We start from the raw sequence: 24,630 nt of genomic DNA, 5'->3' as shown, positions 1-24,630 counted from the left end.
TTCTTACATTTTCACACAATTATCTGTACTTTCTACTCACTACATTTTTAAAAAAGACAAGAAGTAGAAATTCGCTACTTTAATTAATTTTTGCGTGTTTTCGTTCCAGCTTATTATATAAAAATAAAGACTATCCAAATAAACTGTGCCTCATATAGTGAATTTAATTGTGAATGAGAAGTATAAATATATACAACTCTGATAGCGTATTAGTTTGTACACAAACAAATCATGTCACACTCCAGCAGGACATAATCATTAAAATAAAAGGACTGTACTTAAGAAGTATTTGTATTTCATGAAATATACTGTTGTATTTGGCTGCAGCCCTCGGATAGATTTTGTGGAAGCCTTGATATATGTATATAAACTGAAACAGCTGGACTAGTGCATCCTACATTTAACATACATTAATTGTTTTAATACAATATAGTAATTTCTGCTTTTTTTTTGGAAGGTCACCTAATAAATGACATTACAGAAAATCCAACTGCTCATTTTACTTTTAATACTTAAGTACAAAAATATCAGATACTTTAATACTTTTACTCAAGTAATATTCCTAAAGGAGACTTTAACTTTTACCAAAGTAATTTTTGGTAAGATGCTTGAACTTTTACTCAAGTATCACTTTGTGGTACTTTATACAACACTTATTGTTTACATTTTTCCCCTTTATGCATCAATGTAAGTTAATACYATTTTAACACTATCAAGACTGACCAGTCCAAAACAACTGACAAARAGTACTGTCACCACTAAATGCTTTTTTCTTCCACTTTTTAGWGGCCATGATCATTGGAATAATAACCTTTTGAGAGCCTTTGTGTTGATAGTGACTTCAGCCAACCCAAAAGGTTAAAGCGTACTTCTGAGCAGAGTAAAATGGAAAAAAAATTCATGAAAACGTCTTTTTGCTGTTCCTCCACCTTTTTTATTTTATATAATACAATATTTATTGCATGAAACTTGATTGGTTTTAGCATTTTGTAGCTGTTTTTTTTAGCTATTTTAGTTCTAAGTAGGATAAACCATTTTTAAATTTTTAAATAGCATCACCTTTTAAGACATAATCTTGATTTCAGAGGTGAAAAGTGACACCTCTGATCTTTCATCTTCTTGTTTTGGTCACTTGGCCTCATATGTTCCCAGCTGGACATCACTGCATCAGTGGATTTGTCTCAAGCAAACAAGAGAGAGATCGTTCAGGTCATATCCAAAGACTTCATCCGTAATCTCAGGTGGGCCAACGTTTCCTGACTCTGATTTATTCAGTGACGTAAACCTACTTGATAAATGTCAGCTTTATTAGTGAGAGGATGCTGTAAGGATTATTGTATTTTATAGAGAAGTGTTTTCAGCACAGAGATGATGCTGCACTGAACCCCAATACTTGTCATCCTGCCAGGATCCCACAGAAAGGTCCTTTGAGAGAGTCCGTTCTCCTTCCAGCAGCTTCACTTGAGAGGATCACCTCAAGGTCCAGATTTATCAACGAGGACAGAGAAGCCTTGAAACAGGCGTGTCAGAAAGACAAGGAGGAAAAGGAAGTAGGTGTCGCAGAAACAGAAATTAATTTTACAACTTCCTATTTTTTTTTTAATCGATCAACTCCTGGTGCAGAAAGCAGCAGAGGCCAGGAAGCGTCAAATCCAGGAGGCGGATCAGTTCCGTTTAAAGAACCAGGCGCTGACCGACCTGGAGCTGGAGGCCCGTGGTCGCGCACAGCGCCTGGTGGAACGGGCCGACGCTTTTAAGATGGAGCAAGAGGAGGAAATCAAAATGCTCAACCAGGTGGGAGCAAACTGGAGATATATTCACATTTATCCAACAGTTCCTGAAATATTTTACTAACAGGGTTGATTTCCACAATTTGTGATGAATTTTAAAAAGCAAAGATCTTGAGCGGAGTGAAGCTTTTAGTGTGTTTGATGCTCAGCGATGCACCACTCCAAACTTTAACAAAGCATCTGCAAAACTGGTTCAGTTTGTTTGCTACATGTAATTAGCTTGTGGCAGCCATCTTGAATCAGGCTGATTCCAGAAGTTAAGCAGTTCAGAACAGGGTTCCCACGGGTCCTTGAAATCCTTTAAAGTTTGTGAATTTGAAAAAATGATTTCAAGGCCCTGGAAAGTTTGTGAAAACAGCTAAAAATAACACTTGTCCATGAATGTGTTTTTGGGGATTGAAGTTCTCTATTCACATAACTGATTTTCGTCATCTGTAAAATAAAATAATAATAATAATAATAATAAAATAAATTTGTTGTTGTGGATAACAGGATTACGGTAAACTGACGTGGTTTTCAACAAATACCGTGAGCCATAGTCATAGTTGTATCCAGTCAGAGCAGAGGAGGGCGGGTCGTTCTGAGCCCAGGTGAGGGGTCTGGACATGTTCACATCCCCTCCTCCCAAACTGAGCTGCTGAACCTCCCAGGACATTATTACATGTCCATGTATTGTAGATATAAATGTAGGTTATACATTTAATCCAATTTTTTTCATTGATTCTGACTCAACAAGTTCTATGTTGTTCAGTTTTTCATTGAATTTACATGATATTAAAGCTGTTTATTGGTAACAATCTGCAGTAGCAGTAGGTAATTGTTGTCGTGCATGGTTCTTGAATTTGAGGAAATTGGTACTGGAAAGTCCTTGAAAGGTCCTTGAATTTGATGTTGACCAAGGTGTGGGAACCCTATCAGGAGTTATTCTGCAAAAAACATGATTAAAAAAAAGGGGGGTGGGTGGGTGGGTGGATAAACCAGACCATTGATACTTTTTGTGCCTCTCAGCTGATCCTGGGCGCTCAGTGTCAAGCCATCCGGGAAGTTCAGATCCAGGAGAAGCAGCAGATCCAGGAGGAGCTGGCTGAGGAGGAGAAGCGCCTCAACACCATGATGGAGGTGGAGCGCCGCAAGGCTTTGGAGAGGACCGAGAAGATTGACGAGCTGCGGAAACAGCAGAGTGTCCTGTAAACAAACAAACAAACAAACACACACACGATTCTTTTAACGGATAAACTCACTAAGACGCTGCTTGAACAATATGTATTTCAGAGGGAAGCAGCAGATTTARGATCAGATCCAAGAACATCTGGAGAACAAACTACTCTTAGATGAGATAAAAGAACAAGAGCAACAAAATATAAAGGAGGCCCTGGAGAGACAGAACCTGGAAGATCTGAAGGTGGTGTGACACACAGGCCTCACTCAAACCACTGAAGCACACTCGTCTCTTTCCTGTCTCAAAGCCTGGTGTTTTCAGGCCCTGGAGGAAAAAAAGATGAAGCAGCAGCTCCTGCAGGAACACATCATGCGCATCAATGCGCAGACGGTGCAGGCCAAAGAGAAGAAGCTGGAGGAGGAGAGGCTGGCTGACCTGAGAGATGCAGCGTATCAGCAAAAGATACTGGTCAGATTAACAGAAGTCAGTTTGTGAGAGATTTGCAACACAAAGCTTTTCACTTTTTTTTTTTTTTAAACGACAGGAACGACAAGCGGAGTACGAGGCAGAGCAGGCGCGCATCAAAAAGGAGAAGGAGCTGGAGATCGATCGACTGAGGGCTCAGCAGCAAAGAGCGAAAGACCACAGAGCGGAGCAGGTCAGGAACAAACATGGTTTTATCGCCACCACATTACAGATTGAAAAATCTGTCACATTTTTATCAAATGCGTTTTTTTGTTTGTTTTGTTTTTGTTTGGATCTGGCAGGACGAGATCCGGGCTCGCAGGAACCAGGCCGTTGCTGAGAGAAAATGGAGGATGAAGGKGAAGGAGCAGGCTGCGAAGAAGGTGCGTGACGACGCGGCGCTGAGGGCGGCGCGCCTGGAGCAAATCCAAAACAAAGAGCACTGCCTGGCCATGGAGGTGCACCGAGAGAGGGCCACGTTCGAGAGGGTGCAGAGGTAAGAGACGTCAGGCAAAAGGGATTACTTTTTTTTTTTTCCCCAATAATCTAAAAGCACAGCTTCACACAGGGTTCAACGAGAAGCAATGGCCAAAGAGAAGGAGCAGCAGGAGAGGCAGCATCAAAGAGCGTTACACAACTCAGAGACCATCCGCCGGCAGATAAAGGAGCGGGAGCTCTCAGCCGCCGCCGAGCGCAGACAATTCTTGGTGGAGGTCGACCGGCAGGCTGAAGAGGACCGGCAGAGACGCCTGCACCTTAAGGAGGTCCAAGAGAAGAAGCTGATGGAGCTGAGGTACGTACGAGCAAATAAGAGAAATAAAAGTTCTCGGTGCCGGCGTTACGATTAACCGGGCMGTTTGTGACTCTGCAGAGCAATGGGGATCTCTGAAAAATACTGCGCTGAAGTGGAACGGAAAGCCCAGAAGTTACTGCCGACTCACAAACCGACTCGGTCAGGGAAGTCTTCGCTCCTTTGAGACATTCATCAAGTGTCATTTAAAAGGAAAAAAATAAAATAAAATGTTTCAAGCAACACTTGTCTTACACTTTTACAAGCTTTTGATCACTGATAAACACATTTTTATTAGTGTTTTATGTCTTATATGCACACTGTAACTGCAAAAACAAACTGATAAGACTGACACATTGTTACATTATTTCCACACAGACACAGGAAAATGGAGACTATTTTTTTATTATTATTCTTTTTAACTTAGGATAGTATTTTCCTTTCAGTTTAGTCGTATTCTTCTGTGACAGATCAGCTTTCTCATTAATATGCTTAACAGAAAGGAGTTGAACCTATGGGGTTAGAATGACACTTTACACACACAGCTTAGAGCATGTAAGGAAGTTAGGAACATCAAGGTAAACAACAGGCTCTTATTCCAGACCAAACAGAGCTGGATGCTCATAACCATCGAAACAGGAGTGTTTTTGGCCTGTCTTCTTCTGCCTCCTTCTTTATTCTTGCTGCAAAGCATTAACAAGAGGAGCAAACAGGACAGGGGAGGGTAGGAGGTGGAGGGGTCTCCATCTAGACTTTTTTTTCCCCCTCCAGTTCCCTTTGTTCACATCTGTACACACGCCAAAAAACAAAAAAAGGTAACGGTGACCAAAAGAAACAGCACATCACCTGGCATACACGGACCTCATCGGGAGTAAATACACACGTACAAAAAAAAAAAAAAAAAAAAAAAAAAAAAAAAACAGCACGGTTTAGGACCCTGGGGTTTGATTGCCGTGGTTTTCATCCTCACATGTACACAGACAGTCTCACACACCCACTGTACACGGCACAGGAGGTCCTGTTAATACATGGAGCCAAAGAAGAAGTGCTAATATCTAGGAGGATGGAGTCAACAGAKCTGTACAGGCTGGGGAGGAGGGTTAAAACTCTTATTTAGACCTTTAGGTCAAACACACACACACACACACTCAGTCACACACCTGTGTGCATCTGAAACTCCAGAATGCTACACACCTGTGCAGAATATACTATCATTACTTAGTGTTACTAGCTAGAGCCACTGAAATGGCAATATATGTTCAATAATATAAGTATCCTCCTCTTTTTTTCCTCTTCAGAATATACATTAAATGAAATGCATTTTACAGACAAGACAATGGAGGTTGTTCAACTGTTCAGTCGGTCAGACGTAAAGAGCTAATTTCATGAGTGCAAAATCCAATGCTCCTCCACCTACTTCAAAAGGTTRGTTGAGCTTTAGCAAGTCCACTTCTGCGCAAAACAATAAAACATAAAAACAAAACAAACTAAACAACTAGTCATAAATATGGAATGTGAAAAAAAGTGGTCAAAATCTTTCAACAGTACAAATCAAAGTCCTTCTTCGCTGCCAAATAACTTATCTTGTAACAGGACAACATCAACAAAAAAATAATAATTTTAAAAAAAGTATTGAAAACTAGAGTGGGTTGCTGCTTGTTTGTGGTCCTTTTTGAGAGTAGAAGACCATGGGAAGCTGGTGAGGAACACAAACGAAGGACAGATGGAGGGAAGGAGCTCGTGTTGGGGAGGTTGGGGGTTCACATGCCGTAACCGAAGTTGGGCTGTGGCGGCTGGTTGTAGGCTGGTGCTGCCGTGTAGCCGTAGTTGTAGGCCGGCTGAGGAGGCACCGCCATGTTGGGCCCTGCTGTGAGCATGAGCTGGGGTGAGCCTGGAACGAAACAAACCCACAATCTGTTTATACAGAGAACAAAACAGAACAGGATTACTACAGACCAAAATCATCTGGTGTGGCTGGTTTACCGTAAACAATGGGTTGAGACTCCGTGGCCTGCTCCTCCTGTTTCCTCAGAGACTCAGAGGCTTCGAGTTTGTCCACCTGTAGGAAAACACGACAAGAGGGACCGCATCAGACTTTCTGCTGCTCTTTGGCAGGCTCCTGAAGAGCAAGGGCAGAGATGCCAGGTTTGCAAGAAACTGACCTCGGGCTTATTTCACTGGCTGACGGATGGGACCATTCCTGACAGGCGAAGATGAATACAGTCCAGATTTAAATAAAAAAAACAGGCTACAGGAGGCAGGCCTTGCTATAAAAATGTTGGATGCCCTTTGTGAGGCAAGACAACTTACTACAAGTCGAAAAACTACTACTACTCTAGTGAAGCTTGGATACAGTCTGATAAGACATCCACTTGTTTGTGGACAAATATTAGGAATTATAGGGAAGACAAAGGCAGTTAGCTACTGGGCAATAATGGTCCCACCATCCAGCCACCCAACACATCTAATCTAACATGTATGTAGAGAACCAACTCCTTCACCACCAAACAGGCTTAAAGGGTTACCATTTCCTCTTTTGGTCTCCTTTTTAAAAAATTWAAAAATGTCTTGTGTAAACAAATTACTCATGTTGACGCAAAACTAGATGCTTTTTTCTGGGCTGTAGGGAAAATTGTTTAGCGGCTTTTTATTGAACCACTTTACGAAATAAGAATAAACTTTTTACAGATTACCTACAATTAACTTAAAACAAATAGTTTAGTAATGTTAAAATATTAGACTACTTATTGCAAGTTAAAAAGTTTCAAGAGGCATGAATTCAGRCATCACACCATGTAAAGCATGTAAAAAAAAGCCTTTAGATCAGTGGTTACAAAAAGTGGGGGGCACAGTGGTACTGAATGAAACAAAATGAATGCTTGGACACTGCTAGCATAATGAACAGGTTTTGACTGGGCTCCCACATAAATGCAAAGAATTAAGGATTCAAATGTGTCTAATTTGTTCAACTTTTTTTCCTCATGAAATTTCCATGATTTWAAGCCATTTTGCAGAGAAAAGCATTTAAAAAAGATTTATTGATAGCAAGGTTGAATATTGTCACACAGTAAAAAAGTTACACTATAAAAGATAGTTTGTTATTCAAGAGGTTGCAGTTTAGTTTATTGCAACCTGTATTTCGTTTTAGTTTACCTTTATCAGTTAACTTGTAAAAAAAGTAAAAAAATAATAAATAAAAAATAAAGTAGAGGTTTGGAAACAAAATATCCGTGTCAGGTTGAAGACTATGAGTATGTGCCGGTGGTGGGAGCTCAGACATTTTCTACTGTGTTGAAGAATTTGCTTTACAGCTCAGAGGCAGACAACTGCAGGGAAAGGCCAGAAGACAGAGCTGGAATAATTCAGAGAATAGCAAAAAAAATAATAAAATAAAAAAGCTTCAGATATGACTCCCATGAGCCTTAGCCACGGCAGTGCAGCGCTGAAGAACCGGTCCTCAGAGTTCAGTTCTCTACATACAGTTTTATTAAAACTACTACGGTTGATCTGGTTAAGCAGGCTGTGCCAAGAGAAGACAGGCCATTTCATTTCAGAAGAGAAGGGTTCAAAGACATGCTGAAGCAGCAGTTTAGTCACGTTGTTCGTAAAAAGAGTGCACGAGAAAGAAAGACGAGAGGCAGAGCGCTACAGTGGGAGGAGTGTGAAAGGATGGTTCTGTTCAGCCAGTTCAAGAGTTTCCAAGAAGCAAGCACAGCCAACAACTCGTAGCCCGGTCTGAGTGCTGCTGATTCTACTGAGGGTGGGAGGCAGGGGGGGACGCATGCTCATCCTTCTACTAATGTGTTTAAATGTTTTGTCAGGGTCAAAAACAACAAAAATAAATAAAAGGAAAGAAAAACTCTATATTAGCCATTATAACCTCAAGCTGTCATCAAAGCAACATCATTTACTCAGACTGTAAAAGTACGCTCCTATCAAAAGCCTTTTATTTTTACTTCATGTATTTCTTTGATTTTTTTTTCCAGTTGAAGAACTTCTCTAGCACTGAAAGAAATAAAGCAGTAAGAAATGTAGAAACTCTTAGTGGAGCACCGTTATAATAAAAGCCGACTCCAAACACAAAGATTAGGTGTCAACACTTAGCTGCAGTCTAAGCCACCGCACCRGTCTTATATACAAATATTTAGGACCAATCAGGTGTGGGAAMAAACTTTGAGATTATTCTGAAGGAGATTAGGATGACGGTTAGCAGCAGACTGTGGCTGAGTGGTGTTAACGCGTCGGTTTAAACGTGACAACCCATCTGTGAGAAGAGGACCTGACAACGTATGAGGCTGCTACTCAGAGTGGCACTCTTCACCCTCAGATAAGGACAGCTGATGGGATGCTGTCCCACGGACACGTCCCTGTCAGAACAGCTGAGCCACACGAAGGAATAAAATGAGCCTGCAGGTAACCGCAGCTCTGTGAAGCTGGATTATTCTCACTGTTTGGRGTGTTTTGACTCAACAGTCTGATCTGTTTTTGTCTTTTCATGTTCTGAAGCAGGAACATCCGCGCAACCACAGACAGCAAACCAAACAGGGCCTTAAAAGACGGACGTGAGGAGCACCACTCTGGGGTCTCGTGGGCTGGTAGGTTGTCTGGTGGACGGTTGAAGTTCACAGTCAAAAGCAGGAAGGAGAGACGGGGGGTGGGAAGGTGGGACATGCAGTTTCAGCTACGTTTATCCTGCATTCTAAAAGCTACAGGACACAGGAGAGGGAGTCAAAAAGAATGATTAGAAAAGGATTGGACTTTCACCTTTTCCTTTATCGCATCAACCTGTAAAGGAAATTCAGAGAGGCAACTTAAAGAGGAAAAACAAACAAATGGGAGGCTCCCCAAACAGAACATGGCAGAGAAAAGAGCAGAGGACCAGTCATTTAAAAAAAAAAAAAAAAAAACAACCCTCAATGATGCAGGTAAACAATGCCACTTTTTATACAAATGCAGACATGAGATTTAAATTTAGTTTTATACACAAGTGTGGGAAAACTGGATCAAAACACCCAATTCCCAGGGGTTGTTCTGTGGGTGAAATCTGATTGGCTCCCTGAAGTGCCCCTGCCCTGTCACTCATCTGTCCTTTGCCTGAAAGCAACAATGGTGGATGCAGTTCCAAACACTGGTGGTGCTAATGAGTCAAAAGTCCAGCATGAATCAAGCTTACACAGGTCTTCTCTATTTAAGAAGATTTGAAGAATCCTGCAAAAAAGTCTTTTAACTGATAAATGACTGGATTTTCTCAAATGCTGTGTGTGTTTGTAAGTATTGTATCTATATACAGTAAAAATGCATGTAAATTTAGTATCTATATACAGTAAAAATGCATGTAAAATTGGTAAAGAGAATTTACTGTGCAGGCATATTTTAAATTTTATTACATCACAAGTGTTTTTTTTTTTTAGCCAGTCACACTTGTTCAGGTATTTGTGTGCAAGGATGTTAAACAAATACTTTGCCCCTCTAATCACTACCAACTTACACGATATAAAAATTGTGCAATTACTCAAAAAAAAAAAAAAAAAAAACAGAAGAGGTAATTGAGTACACACACATGGTGGTGCATTTGTGTGCAAGGATGTTAAACACATATTTTGCCCCTCTAATCACTACCAACTTACACGATATAAAAATTGTGCAATTACTCAAAAAAAAAAAAAAAAAAAAAACTTTAATGTGTAAATGAATCATTGGTTTAGCCTGTGACAAGGACAGCTTATAAAAACAGTAATGTTTGGCCCATAAAGCCAATAATATTTAATTCTTCACTCAGGTCTGCTTGCTTTTATAGCAGCAACAAAACATTTGTTATGTTTGCAGATGAAAACAATGAGCAACACAGCAGTTATGAATCTCTTTTTCTAGAACATTTGTATGGAAAAGTAGCTTAAATGAGTATAAACCAAAATAAAAACTAAAGACAGTGATGACAGAAGCAAAAAGGAAGAGGAGCAAGAATGAATGAGAACAATAAGAACTGAAGGATTTGCTCTTTGGAAATTGTAAACACTTTCCCTCTACACTGAATCAAGCTACTGATCCATGTCTGTGGTGCACATCTGTGTAAGAGTGAAACTGCAAACCTGAGACACGACAGTCTGGGGGGACAGGTTTGCAAAAAGTATTTTATAAATTATCCCAGATTTAGCAAAGAAACACCTACAGTTAATATTTTAGCTCTTCTTGTCCGTTTAGGTTCTCTTGATTCACTGCAGTTTTTATCTACAACAACAAAAAAAACTACCGTAAACCTTTTTCTCTATAAAACCCTGCAAAGCTTGGTCTCTTTGCATGGCACACAGCTCATACAGGCCAACCCACCTTTGTGAGATACTCCCTCATGACTTGGATGAAGTACGGCATAGAGAAGTCCATGATGTTGTGCCTCCAGGCGGTTTCCAGCACCACGTCTGGCCGCAGCAGGTCGTAGCAGGTGAAAAGGCAGGCGGCYAAACACTCCTTCTTGTCTTCGCTGAGGAACCAAGCCAAGAGCTCCTCAGCCAGCTCAATGTCTTTAGACTCTGATGCGTACTGCATGACATCCTGTAGGAGGACACCGTGACTTGGGTCAGGGAAAGCATTTCACATCACAGCACAGTTTCTTGGTATTTTAGGGTCACTGCACCTTGTAGAGCTTGTCCTTCTTGCAGAGCTCGACYCTTTGTTTCCAGCGGTTGTTCCCTTTGAAAAGGTAAGCTGCGATCCTCCTAAATTCAATCAGTTCGTGCTTCTCCAGGCTCTGGGCCAGCGAGATGTTGTCAAAGTTATCGTAAGCATCGATGGATGTCCGCAGTGCCTACATTGCAGGTATAAATACAAGTTAGAAAAAAAAAATAGTTAAAAAAAAACCCAATATGATTTAGTTTAATTTTTTTAAACTATTTATTATAATGTGTTGGAAGTAACAATATATAAAAAAGGCCAATAATTACACAAAAATAAAGAAATAAAKGCATGATACCGCATAGTCTTCCTCAGTAATGAAGAGGTTGTTAAGTGCTTCATTCACTCCTTTGTTGTTGTGATTCTGGACAGACCTCAGGTATGGTTTCACCAGAGGCAACTGTTTCATCTAAACAACCAGAATAAAAAACATGAACAGGCAGTTTCTATTTTAAGTCATCTTTGAAGCTCATTCACACGATGACAGTTTCACCAAACCTCCCATTTAAATAACTGTATGTGTTTAACAGAAAGCAATTATCCAGGACCTTGCTGAAGAAGTTCACAGCCCGTGTGTGGTCCAGTCTTGGAGAGAGGACAATGAGCAGGTCGTTCAGTAACAACGGTTTAAACTCCATGTAAAACTGGATGGCTTTGTAGTACAACTCCACATTTGCCACCTACAAAACAGATATTCAGTTTGTTACYCAAATAAATTTTACCTTGAAACAAAAGGGTCACTACTGTGCTTTAACACAAAAAAATGTAATCWGTGACCACATTTTTCTTTTCCTTTATTACCTTGGTGACAATGTCTTTGAACTGGCCTTCCTTCCAGGCGTCAGCTGGATGGTTCATCATAGTGATGATGGCGTTGTCGTACTCCTCATATTTYTCATAGAGGAACACTAACTCACCCCAAAGGTGGGCCTGCTCAGCTGCCCTGAGCACCTGAAACAGACATGAGAGCGTTTTACAAACCCACTTTGGTAKAACCATTACAACATAGGCAGGTACGTTCCTTCAAGTGGAATACGACCTTAAAAAGGTTTTCAGGAAACCTAGCTGCAGAGTCGATGATAAATTTCAGACCTACCTTTGGAATGTTGACACGGGACCAGAAGAGTTCCAGGTGTTCCCTCATCTTCTGGGGTTTGAACTTGGAGTAGAGGATGGCCAGCTCCGTGAACATGCCCATGTGAGCACGCTCCAGCCCCAGAGCKGCCTCCAGCATGGTGATCAGCTCTTCAAAGTAACCGCGGTCCTGCAGGACACACACAGGATGGACTTAATGACACAAACAAGAAGTGTTTTCCTACCACACTTGTATAGGAAAGAAGTATTTCATGTACCTGAGTTGCTTATAGGGCTGCAACAACGAATCGATAAAATAGATTATTAAAAGTGCTGGCAACGAATTTCATTATCGATTCGTTGTGTCGTACGATTTATGCTTCCCTCGCCATGTCGCGGAGCCATTTACGTCACCCGCAGAGCGTTGTCAATGCTGGCTGACCTAAATAAAGTTTAGGAAAATAAAAGCTCTACCTATAAAGACCCGCCCTCTCTGAGACCCTCGAGTGAACAGTACAGACTTCGAACTTTAAACCAGTTTTTAAATTGTGCTGTTAGGCCAAGTAGATCTGAAGATATGATAAAAAGTAGATGCCACATTTAATTTTTTTTAAATGACGGTCTGATTTGATGTGAGCTGCGTCGCAAGGAGGAAACACGTCCCGTGACGAAAAACAAAAAACCCTCAGTCCACCATTTGTTTCCTCCCCTCGGGACAGAAATATAAAACACCCGTCTTTTTTTCTGACCGAGGCTCAAAGTTATTTGATAAGCAGCAAAACGATTCAGGACGAAGGAAAAAAAAAAAAAAAGACGAGAGCAGAGCTCCGGGTCTGACTCAGTAGGGGAGGGATGGAGGGCTGCTTCAGAACCACTTACTGGGTCATAGAACACCGTTTTAGCCACAGACAGAACCAACAAGAAGGAAGCAAAACGTAAAGAATTAGAGAAAAATCATGAATTCTGATTATAATAACAAATTAATAATAGTTTTACATCTAAATATCCTATTTTATTCTTTTTATCCATTTTTCTCATTCAGCAACCTATTAAATTTCTGTTTTGTTATGTTTTATAGCTTTAACKAAGTTTATTAATGCATGAGAAATCCACATTTTTGGTTTTTTAAGTCAGTGTTTAATACATCTGGCCAAATCAATTGTGAAAATATTTATGATGTGCTTCTTTTTTTAATTTAGCATTTTATTTAAAACAATCCTTCATGTTATAAAAAGACCCTCTTGATTCAATAAAAAACTCTAGTTTTTAAGAAAATGGCTGCTTATAATTAATTGTTAGTCAATCTTTAAGCTAAATCAACTTCAGACATCTTCACATTAATCGATAACTTGCATCCCTAATTTACACAGTAATTAAATTAATTTACATCTACTTTTATTTATGTAATTAAGTGTTTTAATGATTTGGCTGATCAATTCATTTAAATCATAATTTTTACTGACCCACGTGATAGCATTGTTTTCCCAATTGAATACAAGTTCATTAACTGATCTTTTACATTTAAAGCAATTTAATTTTCTTRTAAAAATCTATTACTTTAGCTGCTCCACATACCTGGTAATAGTTGATTAGTTCCTCCAGTTCGTCAGCATGGACAACAATATGCAGACCACACATTTGGGCCAGACGGAACTCCTTCCCATCCACACAAGCGAAACACACCTAGAGGAGCAGATAGAAAGAAAATAAATATTATATAGCAGACATTACACTGAACATCATCCAACTGTGTGAAAACACCAGGTTTGTTTGTAAATAATCAAACAGATCAGTCACCTCTTTCCAGGTACGGGTGCTGTTGGCCTTGCGGGCTCCATCCACAGCAGCCTGGTATTCTCCCAGGTGCACCAATGTGGACGCAAGACGGCCAAAGTTGGACACGTTGTTATAAAGTAGTTTGGCCGCTTCGTACATCTTGTCATCGTAGCAACGATCACCCACCTAAAGGAAGTGAAAGCGAGATTAGCTTAGACGTTACAAACGAAGGACAACAGAGGATTGGCTGCTGTGTGAAAGACCTACTTGCTGGATGTGAGCATTATTGGGACCATTGATGAACTCCTCCAGCTCGGCCAGGCGGTTGGTTTTAGCCAGGGCGAAGATCAGCTCCGTCTCAACGTATGACTCACGAGCCTTTTTACGAGCCATCTGCAGGAACTTCACCAGGTCCTCCCAGTTTCCTGCAWAACAGAATGAAACAACTCCTCAGTTTCATGCAGACCCCATACTGAAGACCAGTCTTGGTCTAAGGACTTTACGATGGTCTCTGTCTCGTCTTAGACTCAACAGCATTCGTACTCGGTCTTGTTTCGGTCTCGTACATTGAGAACTCTGGATTTTATTTCTAGGCCAGCCAAGTTCAGCACTGTGGAAATATCACTATACTGTCAGATTATTGTCCAATTTATTTGTTAACATCCTTGTTTTCATTGGATGAAAAAAATARGGATTCAAATCCAAGTGTGACTCATTGCTATTTATGTATTGTTGTTACTGCTGTCACCCATCGCCGCCCACTTCCACTCAAACACTGCGCTCCAAGAAAGCGATCAGTGGTTGTCTGGGAGTGGGAGAAGATGTCTGTAAAATCTTCAGTAATACATTTCAGCTACATAAAACATAAAGAACACTGCAACCTGTAAATTCTGCAGTGCTTCACTTTAGAGATTGTGCGGACTACGTCAAATTTTTATTGTCATTTAGAAAGGAAGTACAAAGTAAGGTAAGCTATGTGTAAGTGATTTTAGCAAAGATAGCTAGCTTCATCAGCAATTTGTATCTGTACCAAAATTATTTACCTGGCTCTCACACACAGATTTAGTCAACATTAGTTCTACACATTAAGTTAGCTACCTGTGTACACTACTACACTGTGTGTTTAAGGAAACTAGTTTTATTTTTCCCTTTTCAGGTCTTGGTCTCAGTCTCGTAAACTCAGTGTTGCTCTCGACTTGGTCTTGGGTTAGATCAGGGGTCTGCAACCTGCGGCCCTGGGGCCACATGTGGCTCTTTGGTCCCTCTGCAGTGGCTCTTTGAAAACGTGACCAAACATTTCAGAATCATTTTGTTTGTTTTTATACTCACAACAGAAATCGATTTGTATGCAAATATGTGATCAATACTATTAATACAAAAAGTAAAGCATGTTCGCTCATGCTAGCTAGCCTGTTGATCATTTAAATAATCCGACTTCTTTCTATGATCTTTCTCTCAAATCCATCAAAATTACCTTAAGAATTTGAAGAACACATAATAAGAATTAGAAATAAAATACACCTGAATAGTTCAGTTGTGCTAGTTTAAATGAAACTGTGTATACACTATATACAGTATTTTTCTTGTTTACATGAATCTGGTCTTTTCATTTGTCCTGATGTGTCAAAATAATAAATAAAATTCACAATAGATTTTTTAGTTTTTTTTTTGTCACCTCCACTGGCCGTAAAGGTTCCCAAACAGGCCCCGAAAAGGCCCACGGACCAGTAGTTGATAATCACAGTTGTAGCTTGTTTTGCAGCTCTGGACACATTTTATCAGTGAGACGAGGAGCTCTTTTGGTTATAAAAAGGTTGCAGTCCCCTGGGTTAGGTGGTTATGACTACAATACTAATACCCCATCAATGGCAAAGATACCAAACATCATTAAACTGTTTGCAATGAATAAAGTAAAACAGCTCAAGGTCAAATGATAAACTGATAAAAAAAAAGCAGCTTACCACTTTGGGCTGCAGCTTGTCCCACCTCCATGTAAGCAGAGGGATCATCAGCCTTGATGTACGAGTCTATGGCCTCTTTGACCATCCCTTTCTGAAGCTGGGCCTTTGCCAGCTGACTCCACACCGGAGGCTCATTGCAGCGCTCAGCAAACTCATATGCTCTGTCCAAGTTACCAATGTGTTCAATCAGAACCTGAACACAGGAGAAAGAGAAAAAAAAATCATTATATTTGTGAAATATTTAAAACCAATAAATTGTAAAAACCATTATTAAAAAAAATCACCTGCACAGCAGAGGTGTTGACATCAAACTTTCTAAAAATAGCAAAGGCCTCTTCAAACAGCTCATTACTGATGGCGATGTTTGCGATATCGGGGGCATCATAGTTATCTAGACGGTTAATGTACTCCATAACGCGTGTTCGATCAGCTTTAATGGCTGTCAGGATGAGAAGATTCTGGAGGTTTCTGAAAGAACAGCAGGTTTTCAGTAAACATATGACTGTATTTAAATTCAGAGTTCACAAATACAAGGAATTTAATTAAAAGAAATAAACAATGCCTCACCTGTGCTCACTAAAGACAGAGTTATCCAACACAATCTTTTCCAGAAGCTCAATGAGTTCATTGGGAAGGTCAGCGGTCATGAAAGCCTTGACTGTAACAGAGACCTCCTCTGGATCCTGGGTCTCTGACAAAGCRGTTTGGACAACCTGCAGCAGAGAGACACCACACGTGACACAGTACACCTGATGCTCAAACATTTAAGGATTCAGAAGTTCTTTGTGCCCTAGTGTTTCTACTGAATGTACAGTGTGTTTCATTAGTTTTATTTTAATAATAAAAATAACTTATAAATAACTTGGCAGACTTTCAGACCTGATCAATGAGGGGTCTTCTGTAGTTGTTGGTCTCCAGCAGTACACTCGCCCACAGCTCAGGGTTCTTGCGACGCACGAGGTAGCGGGACAAACTCTTGAAGAGTGAATTTTCATTGCACACCTAAAGCAGGACAAACAAAAGAAGTAAAAACATTAGTAGTGCAATTAAAATCTTTTATATGAATATCCCATTACAACATGAGAATCTCAAACTTACATGAATGAGCTCCTGGTCACACTGTCCTCTTTCATACGCCACGCAGGCCAGGTGGGGGTCTCTCTTCTCACAATACTTGCCCACCACACGGCTGTCATAGTAAGGGTTCTCCCTTAAGAAGCGCTCAGGGTTGTTGTTGCTGTCGATGTAGATCTTGGCCAAAGCGTTGTGAGTCGCAGGCTCCTCGCATCCTTCATGAATGCGAGCCTCCAACCAGGGCAGCAACAACTTCAGTCTGAAGAGAAAACATTTTCACACACAGCACTGTGCAGAACTCTTCTCCAGCTTCAGTTCACATTCTTCTTTCTTACCGGTTTCTCTTCTCCACTTCAGCAACCAGTTCATCAGTGGAGAACTGTCCTCTCACCACCATGATCAGGTTCTTAATCACGTCCTCAGCACAGTCCACATCCAATAAACCTCCAATGACTACAGGCAAACGGCTTGGGTTCACCTGGAACAAAACACCATCAAAATGTAAGAGCTCGTTTCCAAAGCCCCTTCAGTACAACCTGAATGTAGCAGTGTACCTTCTGAACGTAGATCTCTATGTATTTTTGCAAGCTGTTGCGGTACAGGTACAGAACCAGGTCGTGGACAAAATCAAAGCGGTCACACACGATGATTAAAGGTAGCTGGTCAGTCAGCTTGGCCTCCTAATGAAGAGAAAAATGTTACAGGAAAAACACTCTGCGCTCGTTGAACTGATGCACAACTGAAAAAATAATATTCAGAGAGCTTTATTTCACAGGTAAGTCCTCTGTGCTACCTTCAGGAAGTTCTTGACACGTTCTGGGTCGTAGCAGTTACTTTCTCTGCAGATCCTCTCCACCTCTTTGATCTGGCCTGTTTTGCAGGCAGCCTGAATATATTTGAAGTGGACTTCTGGATCCTGGCTAAAGTTCACAATGGAGCCCAAGAAATAAAACAAACCTGAGAGAAAAAAATAATAATAAATCACTCAACACTGAATGTAAACAAATTTTGATAATGTCTATTTTTCAAGGGAATTTTCACACATTTGTAACTTACCCTCAAAGCTCTTGAATGACTCAAAAAGTTCYGTGAGGGATTGAGTTGAGAGCTGCTCGTGGTACTTGGAGGCAACCTGCACGCAGATCTGCAGGTTCTGACGGATGTTGGCTGACAACATGGCCCTCAGACACTCCAGAGAATCCTCCACTGAGAGGGAGCCGAAGAAATTCACCAACCACTGCGAAGAGACAACATGCAGCCACAGAATCCACTCAGGCACACCTTTTCTTTAAACGGAACAAATTCACAACTTTCTATCAAGTTTTTATGGGTTGTTAGTTTTCTTTATCTGGTTTGTACCTCTGGGTTTAAAAGGTGTGTGTGCACCACAGCACGCTTTATGTCATACAAGTCAGTATAATGCTCCAGTGCCCTCTGCAGGAGGCCAGCCTTCTCACACAGCTGGGCCACGTGGGCTCGATCATAGTGAGTGAACATCTGATTGCCAAGGATGGCATCTGCGACCTGTAAAACACCACAAAACAAATACGAACTGATAATCCCCTAAATAAAGCCTCGGTTAAAACCTAAATTACTTGCATTTCAGGACCATATTTACTGATGCGTGTTTGTACCTGGGGGGCATGAACCAAATTCATTTCCAGCAGACGAGTCTGCAGAGGTCCTTCCATGGGTCTATTGTTCTTCAGGGCATCTAACAGGAAGGACGTGCACTGCTGGATCAGYTTGTACTCCATGAAGACATCAACAATCTGGAGAAACAAACAAGTGGTATGTTTAATAGTATCCTTCAATATATTTATACTATTTAATGACAGCAGGGCTGAGGCCAACACTGCTGCTGCAGTTACACAAGTTCAGTTTGAACAGTTTTACCTGTGTAATATCAGCAAGTGGCTCTTCATCCTGAACCAGCATCTGGGAGAACTGGAGACCTTGCTCTGGACTGATCCGCATTACATTCCTTAGCAGAAAGATCCAGTCTGGAGTGTAGCCAACCTACAGGATTAACAGATCCTCAGCTCTTGCTACGATTTTATACACAAGTTATTAATACAAACAGTTAAAAAAAGAGGTTAAACCCACTTCTCCTGACAAGTTTATGTAAAATACTACGAACCACATACCTTCTTAGCATAAAGGACAATCTTCTGGAACTGTCCAGTCTCTGCGAAGCACTGAATGACTTTGTTGGGGACATTGGCTCTGAGATAGACACTGAGGGCAAGAGTGGGGTCTACAGACTTCACCAGGTCTCCAAGCTCCTCAGAGCACTCCAGCTGAAAAACACAAACATACAAAGTTGTTTTAGTAAACCAGCAAAACAGCTTGAAAGCTTTTTGAAAAGGCCATCCTCAAATGTGGGCGCTGAGTCTACATTTATCACACTCAGTTCTTGGACGGCCATTTACCTTGTCCTCCTTCAGCCATTTCTCTAGCAGCTGCTTGCGGCCCTGCTGGAGAACAGGCCTGCACAGCTCCAAAGACTCAAACTTATTAAGTTGGCCTTGATCCAGCAGGATGCCAAAGTACTGGAGCAAAGGAGATGTCTGGCCTGGTTGGGCTGGAACACTTTGGAACCTACGGATGGTGTCTGGAGTTCGCAGAATGCCCTAGAATTTAAAAAAATTAATAAATTTTAAAAAAAAAAGGCAGGACGTGTGAGAAATGTTTTAACTTTTTAAAAAGCAAAAATAGTTTATATCTAAAATGCTTTATATCAGGAGATTAAGTGAAATCTGCATTACAAGCACACTTAGTGTTTGCAAACCATCCAAGCCCTGGGAAAATTTATGAACTCACCACTCTTGAAGGATGTTCTTTCAATTGTTTAAAATACATACAAAACCACAGAAATGCCACAAAATGATTATTTTTCAAAATTCAACAGCGATAGACAATTGGAGCCAGACTGAAGAAGAGTACAGTTTGTCATAACATTAYGTTCAAGCCTCCGATAATTCAAGCTGTTGTCAAAGACAGGTTGTGTAACCAAGTACAAGAGGTGTGGTGTTTTTTCATGATTCCATAATTTTCTACTTGATCTAAAATAATTGACTGAAAACAAATATATTTCTCTCTTTGTTTTCTTTTTGTGGTTTGTCTAATTTATTTTTAACAACAGAAAGAACAAACTCCCAAAGAGTTGTATTTAATTTGAACAGTTTAGTCTGGAAGTCGTCTATTTGGGTGCATCATGGCACGCTGACAGTACCTTGGGCGCGTTGGCTGCAACTTTGGCAGCCTCTGAGTAATTTCCTGCTGCAAAGAGTGTGTTAAACTTGCGGGCGAACAGCTCCTCAGCACCAGCGAGGTTGTTGCGTACGGCCATGCGAAGAGCCAGGTCTGGGTTCTGGAGCACGTTGGTGATGTAGGGAATGATGTTCTCCTCCTCCACACATACTGACAACACCTAAAAGAAAAAAAAACTTTTTGCATGTTTCCTTTTCTGAACACAACAGTAGACACATTAAGAGGGAGATACAATTCTGAATTTATTAACATCACTGAATATTGTTTTTTATGCATTTCTTTTATCAGTCTACAAAAATAAAGTCAAAATTTACAGAATTATACAATTTATATTTCTTATAGCCCATCATTTCTCTTTTTATATTTAATTTCCTGAAATACATTTTAACTTCTAACTGAAGTACATCTTGAAAATGGCTACATTTAAAACAGTTCAATTTAAAAAAATGAGTTAAAAAACAAACATAAGAGAACAAAGCTGATATAATATAAAAGGTAATGTTCAGTAAATATCTAAAAAGGTGTCATGCTGCAGAGCATATTGTGTCATTTTTTTAAAGCAGATAAAAGGAGACTGAAATAACGAGCCTTAATCTGTGGTAAAATGTAGATTTTAAGTATTCCAATAAGGACAGGTTTTAAAATGTCACCTAAAACTATTTTTGGTGCAGATTCAACATTGGGATTTCCTTATTCAGCCAGGAATAGTGGCAGTGTTACTGTGTGCATGTGCAACAGCCTGAGCGGTGTTTGTAGGGCCTGCAGGTTAGAGCCATGAGGAATAACAGGATTAGATCATGTAGTCTGCCTGGCCAAGCTTAGGCTTCCCACTGTGGCTGTCACATGCTGCCCGATGCTGAAAACGCTGCAGCAGCCTGATATTTTCACACAGATTTCCTCTGTCAAGGTCACACCCAAGGACCCATGCTGATACAGAAAGAGGCTGACACCAGAGGGGACGTGAATCACCAACAAATGTCAGCCATTACAAACCTACAGGAAAAAAAAATCCAGTTTATGTATGGGCACTGATTCAGCAGCACAGACCTAACATTTTAACATACAGGGCATTTTTTTCTAACTTAACTAGGAAGCTTTGCAATTCTTGAATTCTTGTGTCAAACATTTCTAGCCTTCACAACTCATCTAACATCTTTAATCACACATATTTCAAATGTGTGATCCATGGACCACAGTCAAAGTGTAAAAAGCCCAGAGAAAAAGTATTTATAATAAACATGACTAACACAATGAAAATCATTAGGTGTTGATTGAATATGCAACTGCAGTTGGCAGTGAGCTGTGAGCACATAGAACATGGACCCAACAAGGCTTTACAAGCCAAAGCTAATTCCTGTCAATGTAAATATAAGACACTCTGTAAAATGTCCCAACATTGTCAGAAGCAGATTACTCCCTAGTATTTAATAACATGTCACATTTATTTTTTACTGTTCAGTTTTGTTTAATCTCAGGGGTCCTGCCAAAATTGGTCATTTTGTCAAAATGTACATTTTCTTTTAAAAACTCTTCAGTGTAAAACAGCACCTGTCCTTTCCTGTTAACTCCAATAATACCGGCGGTGGGTTCATGAGGTGCAGTGACAAAGATGGTCTCTCCACTGATCCTGTTCATGTAGATGCAAGTTCCAGTCTCCAGATCATACAGGTGGATGTAGCCATATTTGGTGATAAGAAATACTACATCTTGCTTGGAACTGATCTAGATGTGCAGAAATAAACATATAAACCTCATTATAAAAAGAAATAAAAAAACACTGAACTTGACAGACACAGGGTGGATGTGAGACACTGAAAGGAAATTCTTCAAGGTTTGTTAAAGTGGACGAAGAACATGCTATACAAATCAATATATAAACAAACTTTGTAGATTTTGTACCTGCATGGCAACAGGGAAGTCATTCTGGGCTTCTGGTGGGAAAAAAACATCCACAGCTTTTTTGGGAAATGGTTGGTTTCCAGTAGGTGGAGTTCCCACTTCAATAATATGAAGCTAGAAGAAGAAAAAAAAGGGGGACGAATGGAAGCAATTTTGGTTTCTGTGAAGCATCTTCTTTTCAAAGCAATAAATACAGATTCCATTTAAAGCCAAACTCTATATGCATTTTTTATTTCTTAAAAAAAAAAAAAAGGAGTCGAGATCTCTACAAGTTTGCTTTGCTAGTGAATCTTACTTTTCCTCCGGCCTGTCCCCGCACAGCGAAGCAGAACAGAGTTGACTCTTCAGTGTTGCCTTCCATCTTGAACTGTGCAAAACCAGCAGCATGACCCTCAATGGGCTGAGACACTTTCCTATCCACTGAGTACAGCTGCATGGCTCCAACAACACGGTTTTGCTTCAAGGGCAAAAAACAGAAATGGGGAGAATTTCTGTTTCAGGACATCATTGTACACATATCAATATAACATTCTGTTAATTTACCTGCGCTGAAATACCAATAAGCAGCAACCACTTCTGTTTGGCATCGGTTCGATAATTAATGATCTGGCAGCCTGCCAGACTGGAGTGACGATCAAAAACTTTGAGAGGCTGAGAGTCCCCCTCCATGCTCCAGTGGTAAACTGCATTGTCTGTGACTAGGGCAACGGTGTTGAGGGAGATCCATTTCCAGAAGGTCACATCATCCGTCATCGTGTGAGCCTTCATCTTGCTCTTCATCTCAATGTTAAAGATCTGCAGGGTCTTTGCAGCTGGAAACATTAGGAGCCAAGGTTAAAACAGCGGCAACCTAAATGTTGTGACTATCCTCCACCCTCCAAAACCAGCTAATAAAAAAATTAAAATAACTCCAAATATACTTCACCATATGTTGTGACTAAAGCCACAACACACTACTTACAGAAAACTTTGGGATTACCAAAGCAAAAAGCAAGGCCAACAAGAAGGCAATCATCAAAATGGATCTGCATTCACTCACATTAGATGCAACAAGCTCGTCATGTGAAGCTTATATTCAATTGCTCTAGTGAATTTAATGTTTTAAAACAGGATGAGGGGGGCGTTTAAAAAAAAAAAGCCCGAACAGTAATCTTTTTACCCCACAATGCCAAGCAGGGTGATAAAACAGCTAAAATCTGTGAGTACAGGCTGAGCGCTCTATAACCAATTCTGAAAAAGTTGGGACAACTTTGTGTAAAACTTCAAAACGAAGCAGAATCCAATTTGCAAATCTCAAACTCTTCGTTTACAATGAAACATCTCAAATATTTAAACTAAGGCAGCAACACATGTTAAAGTTAGAACAGAAGAAACAAAAGGTTTGTAAAAGTGGTGTGAACATGAAAATCAGAGGGAACATTTGACTATTAATTTGGCTAATTGTCAATAAATGGACTGGGCATAAAAAAGAGCATTTCAGAGTGGCTGAAACTCTTATGTTCACCAGTCTGTGAAAATCTGCATCTAAAAACTGAACAATTTTGTTAAAACACTGGAAAAACCTTGAATATCCCATCATTCAAAGTTTATAATATCAAATAGTTAAAAAAAAAAAAAAACAGGAGACAATTTTGTTTGCAAAAGACAAGGCTGAAAGTCAAGCCTGTAACCTTTGAGCTCTCAGGTAACACTACATTAAAAACAGGTCTGGTTCTGTTATGGACGTCACTGCATTGGTTCAGAAAGACTTCCACAAATCATTGTCTGTAAACACAGACCACTGCACCATCCACAAACCATGATAAAAGCTCAGTCATGCAGAGGAGAAGCCAGAAGTGAACACCATCCAGAAACACTGCCTCAATTTCTGAGACAAAGCTCGTTTAAAAAAAAAGGACTGAACCAAAGTGCAAAACTGTTCCGTTTCAGACAAATAAAAAAGTAAATTCTTTTTGAAAACCACTCATGCCATATCCTCTGAACTAAAGATTATTATTTTTACCTTTTTGAGGGAAAAAAAGCAGATAATATTTTTTTTCTGCTTCCTTTCATTTCATTTATAATGTGTGTTTTGTTTGTACGTAGGATTTTTACTTTTTGGTTTTAAATAATAGACCGTTGAGCCTGTTATCAGTGTACTATTCCAAAGTCTGCTTCTCTAATGGTATAGGGGAGCATTAGTGCTTAATGCATGGGAAGCTTACACATTTGGAAAGGTAATCAATGTCAAGAACATTTTATAAATCAAAAACTCAAAGACAAACCAGGTCTGTTGAACAGCTAAAATCATTCATCAAAGAACGAGACAACGTGCCCCTCCAAACAACACACCAACTTAGTTCCTAGAAGTTTACAGACCCCTAAAAGAAGGGAGCATGTTTCACTTGATAAAAACGGCGATGTTACTTCTTTAAGATGTGTTGCTGCTTCACTCAAATTCAAAATGACCAACTCTTTTCTAAAACAATGGAAGAATTTCACAAATTTAAACTTCTGAGGTTGACCATGTCCCATTGTGAATAAAATACAGGTTTAGGAGATTTGAACATCATTGCAGTCTGTTTGTGCCTGCATTTTTACACATGGTCTCAACTTTTTTTAAAATTTAGGTTGTAATTGGCACAGTTAATTCTAATTTTATTACTGATCATTTTACCATACATAGTGTTAATCTCAGGGAAGTGTGTGTGTGTGTGGGTG

The 24,630-nt window shown here is 40.1% G+C and overlaps 2 protein-coding genes across 2 annotated transcripts in view; one reads left to right on the top strand and one right to left on the bottom strand.

Moving 5' to 3' along the window:
- The window catches only part of cfap45 (cilia and flagella associated protein 45), a 6,736-nt gene extending 1,612 nt beyond the window's left edge, over positions 1-5,124 (top strand). The window contains 10 exon segments of the mRNA XM_014033961.1: positions 1,153-1,241; positions 1,409-1,550; positions 1,624-1,794; positions 2,799-2,977; positions 3,063-3,192; positions 3,271-3,417; positions 3,494-3,607; positions 3,717-3,910; positions 3,983-4,207; positions 4,286-5,124. Of these exon segments, the coding sequence (XP_013889415.1) occupies positions 1,153-1,241; positions 1,409-1,550; positions 1,624-1,794; positions 2,799-2,977; positions 3,063-3,192; positions 3,271-3,417; positions 3,494-3,607; positions 3,717-3,910; positions 3,983-4,207; positions 4,286-4,391 (1,497 nt within the window). The 3' untranslated portion in view covers positions 4,392-5,124.
- LOC106536646 (clathrin heavy chain 1) overlaps positions 4,594-24,630 on the bottom strand; it is a gene marked incomplete at its 5' end in the record, with an annotated part of 25,212 nt that continues 5,175 nt past the window's right edge. Inside the window, 31 exon segments of the mRNA XM_014033960.1 lie at positions 4,594-6,095; positions 6,188-6,263; positions 8,969-8,989; positions 10,532-10,753; positions 10,836-11,006; positions 11,172-11,282; positions 11,422-11,553; positions 11,675-11,824; positions 11,970-12,137; positions 13,523-13,630; positions 13,745-13,909; positions 13,991-14,148; positions 15,685-15,877; positions 15,969-16,152; positions 16,252-16,397; positions 16,564-16,686; positions 16,783-17,017; positions 17,094-17,236; positions 17,313-17,438; positions 17,552-17,715; positions 17,815-17,995; positions 18,118-18,282; positions 18,393-18,530; positions 18,655-18,777; positions 18,906-19,058; positions 19,191-19,391; positions 19,994-20,191; positions 21,580-21,753; positions 21,931-22,044; positions 22,226-22,387; positions 22,474-22,742. Coding sequence (XP_013889414.1) covers positions 5,965-6,095; positions 6,188-6,263; positions 8,969-8,989; positions 10,532-10,753; positions 10,836-11,006; positions 11,172-11,282; positions 11,422-11,553; positions 11,675-11,824; positions 11,970-12,137; positions 13,523-13,630; positions 13,745-13,909; positions 13,991-14,148; positions 15,685-15,877; positions 15,969-16,152; positions 16,252-16,397; positions 16,564-16,686; positions 16,783-17,017; positions 17,094-17,236; positions 17,313-17,438; positions 17,552-17,715; positions 17,815-17,995; positions 18,118-18,282; positions 18,393-18,530; positions 18,655-18,777; positions 18,906-19,058; positions 19,191-19,391; positions 19,994-20,191; positions 21,580-21,753; positions 21,931-22,044; positions 22,226-22,387; positions 22,474-22,742 — 4,805 coding nt within the window.

This window comes from Austrofundulus limnaeus, unplaced genomic scaffold, assembly GCF_001266775.1.
Source record: "Austrofundulus limnaeus strain Quisiro unplaced genomic scaffold, Austrofundulus_limnaeus-1.0 Scaffold1914, whole genome shotgun sequence".
In the NCBI taxonomy this organism is placed as follows: domain Eukaryota; kingdom Metazoa; phylum Chordata; class Actinopteri; order Cyprinodontiformes; family Rivulidae; genus Austrofundulus; species Austrofundulus limnaeus.
The sequence above is the reverse complement of the archived record's forward strand: the minus strand, read 5'-3'. Positions and strand labels throughout refer to the sequence as shown.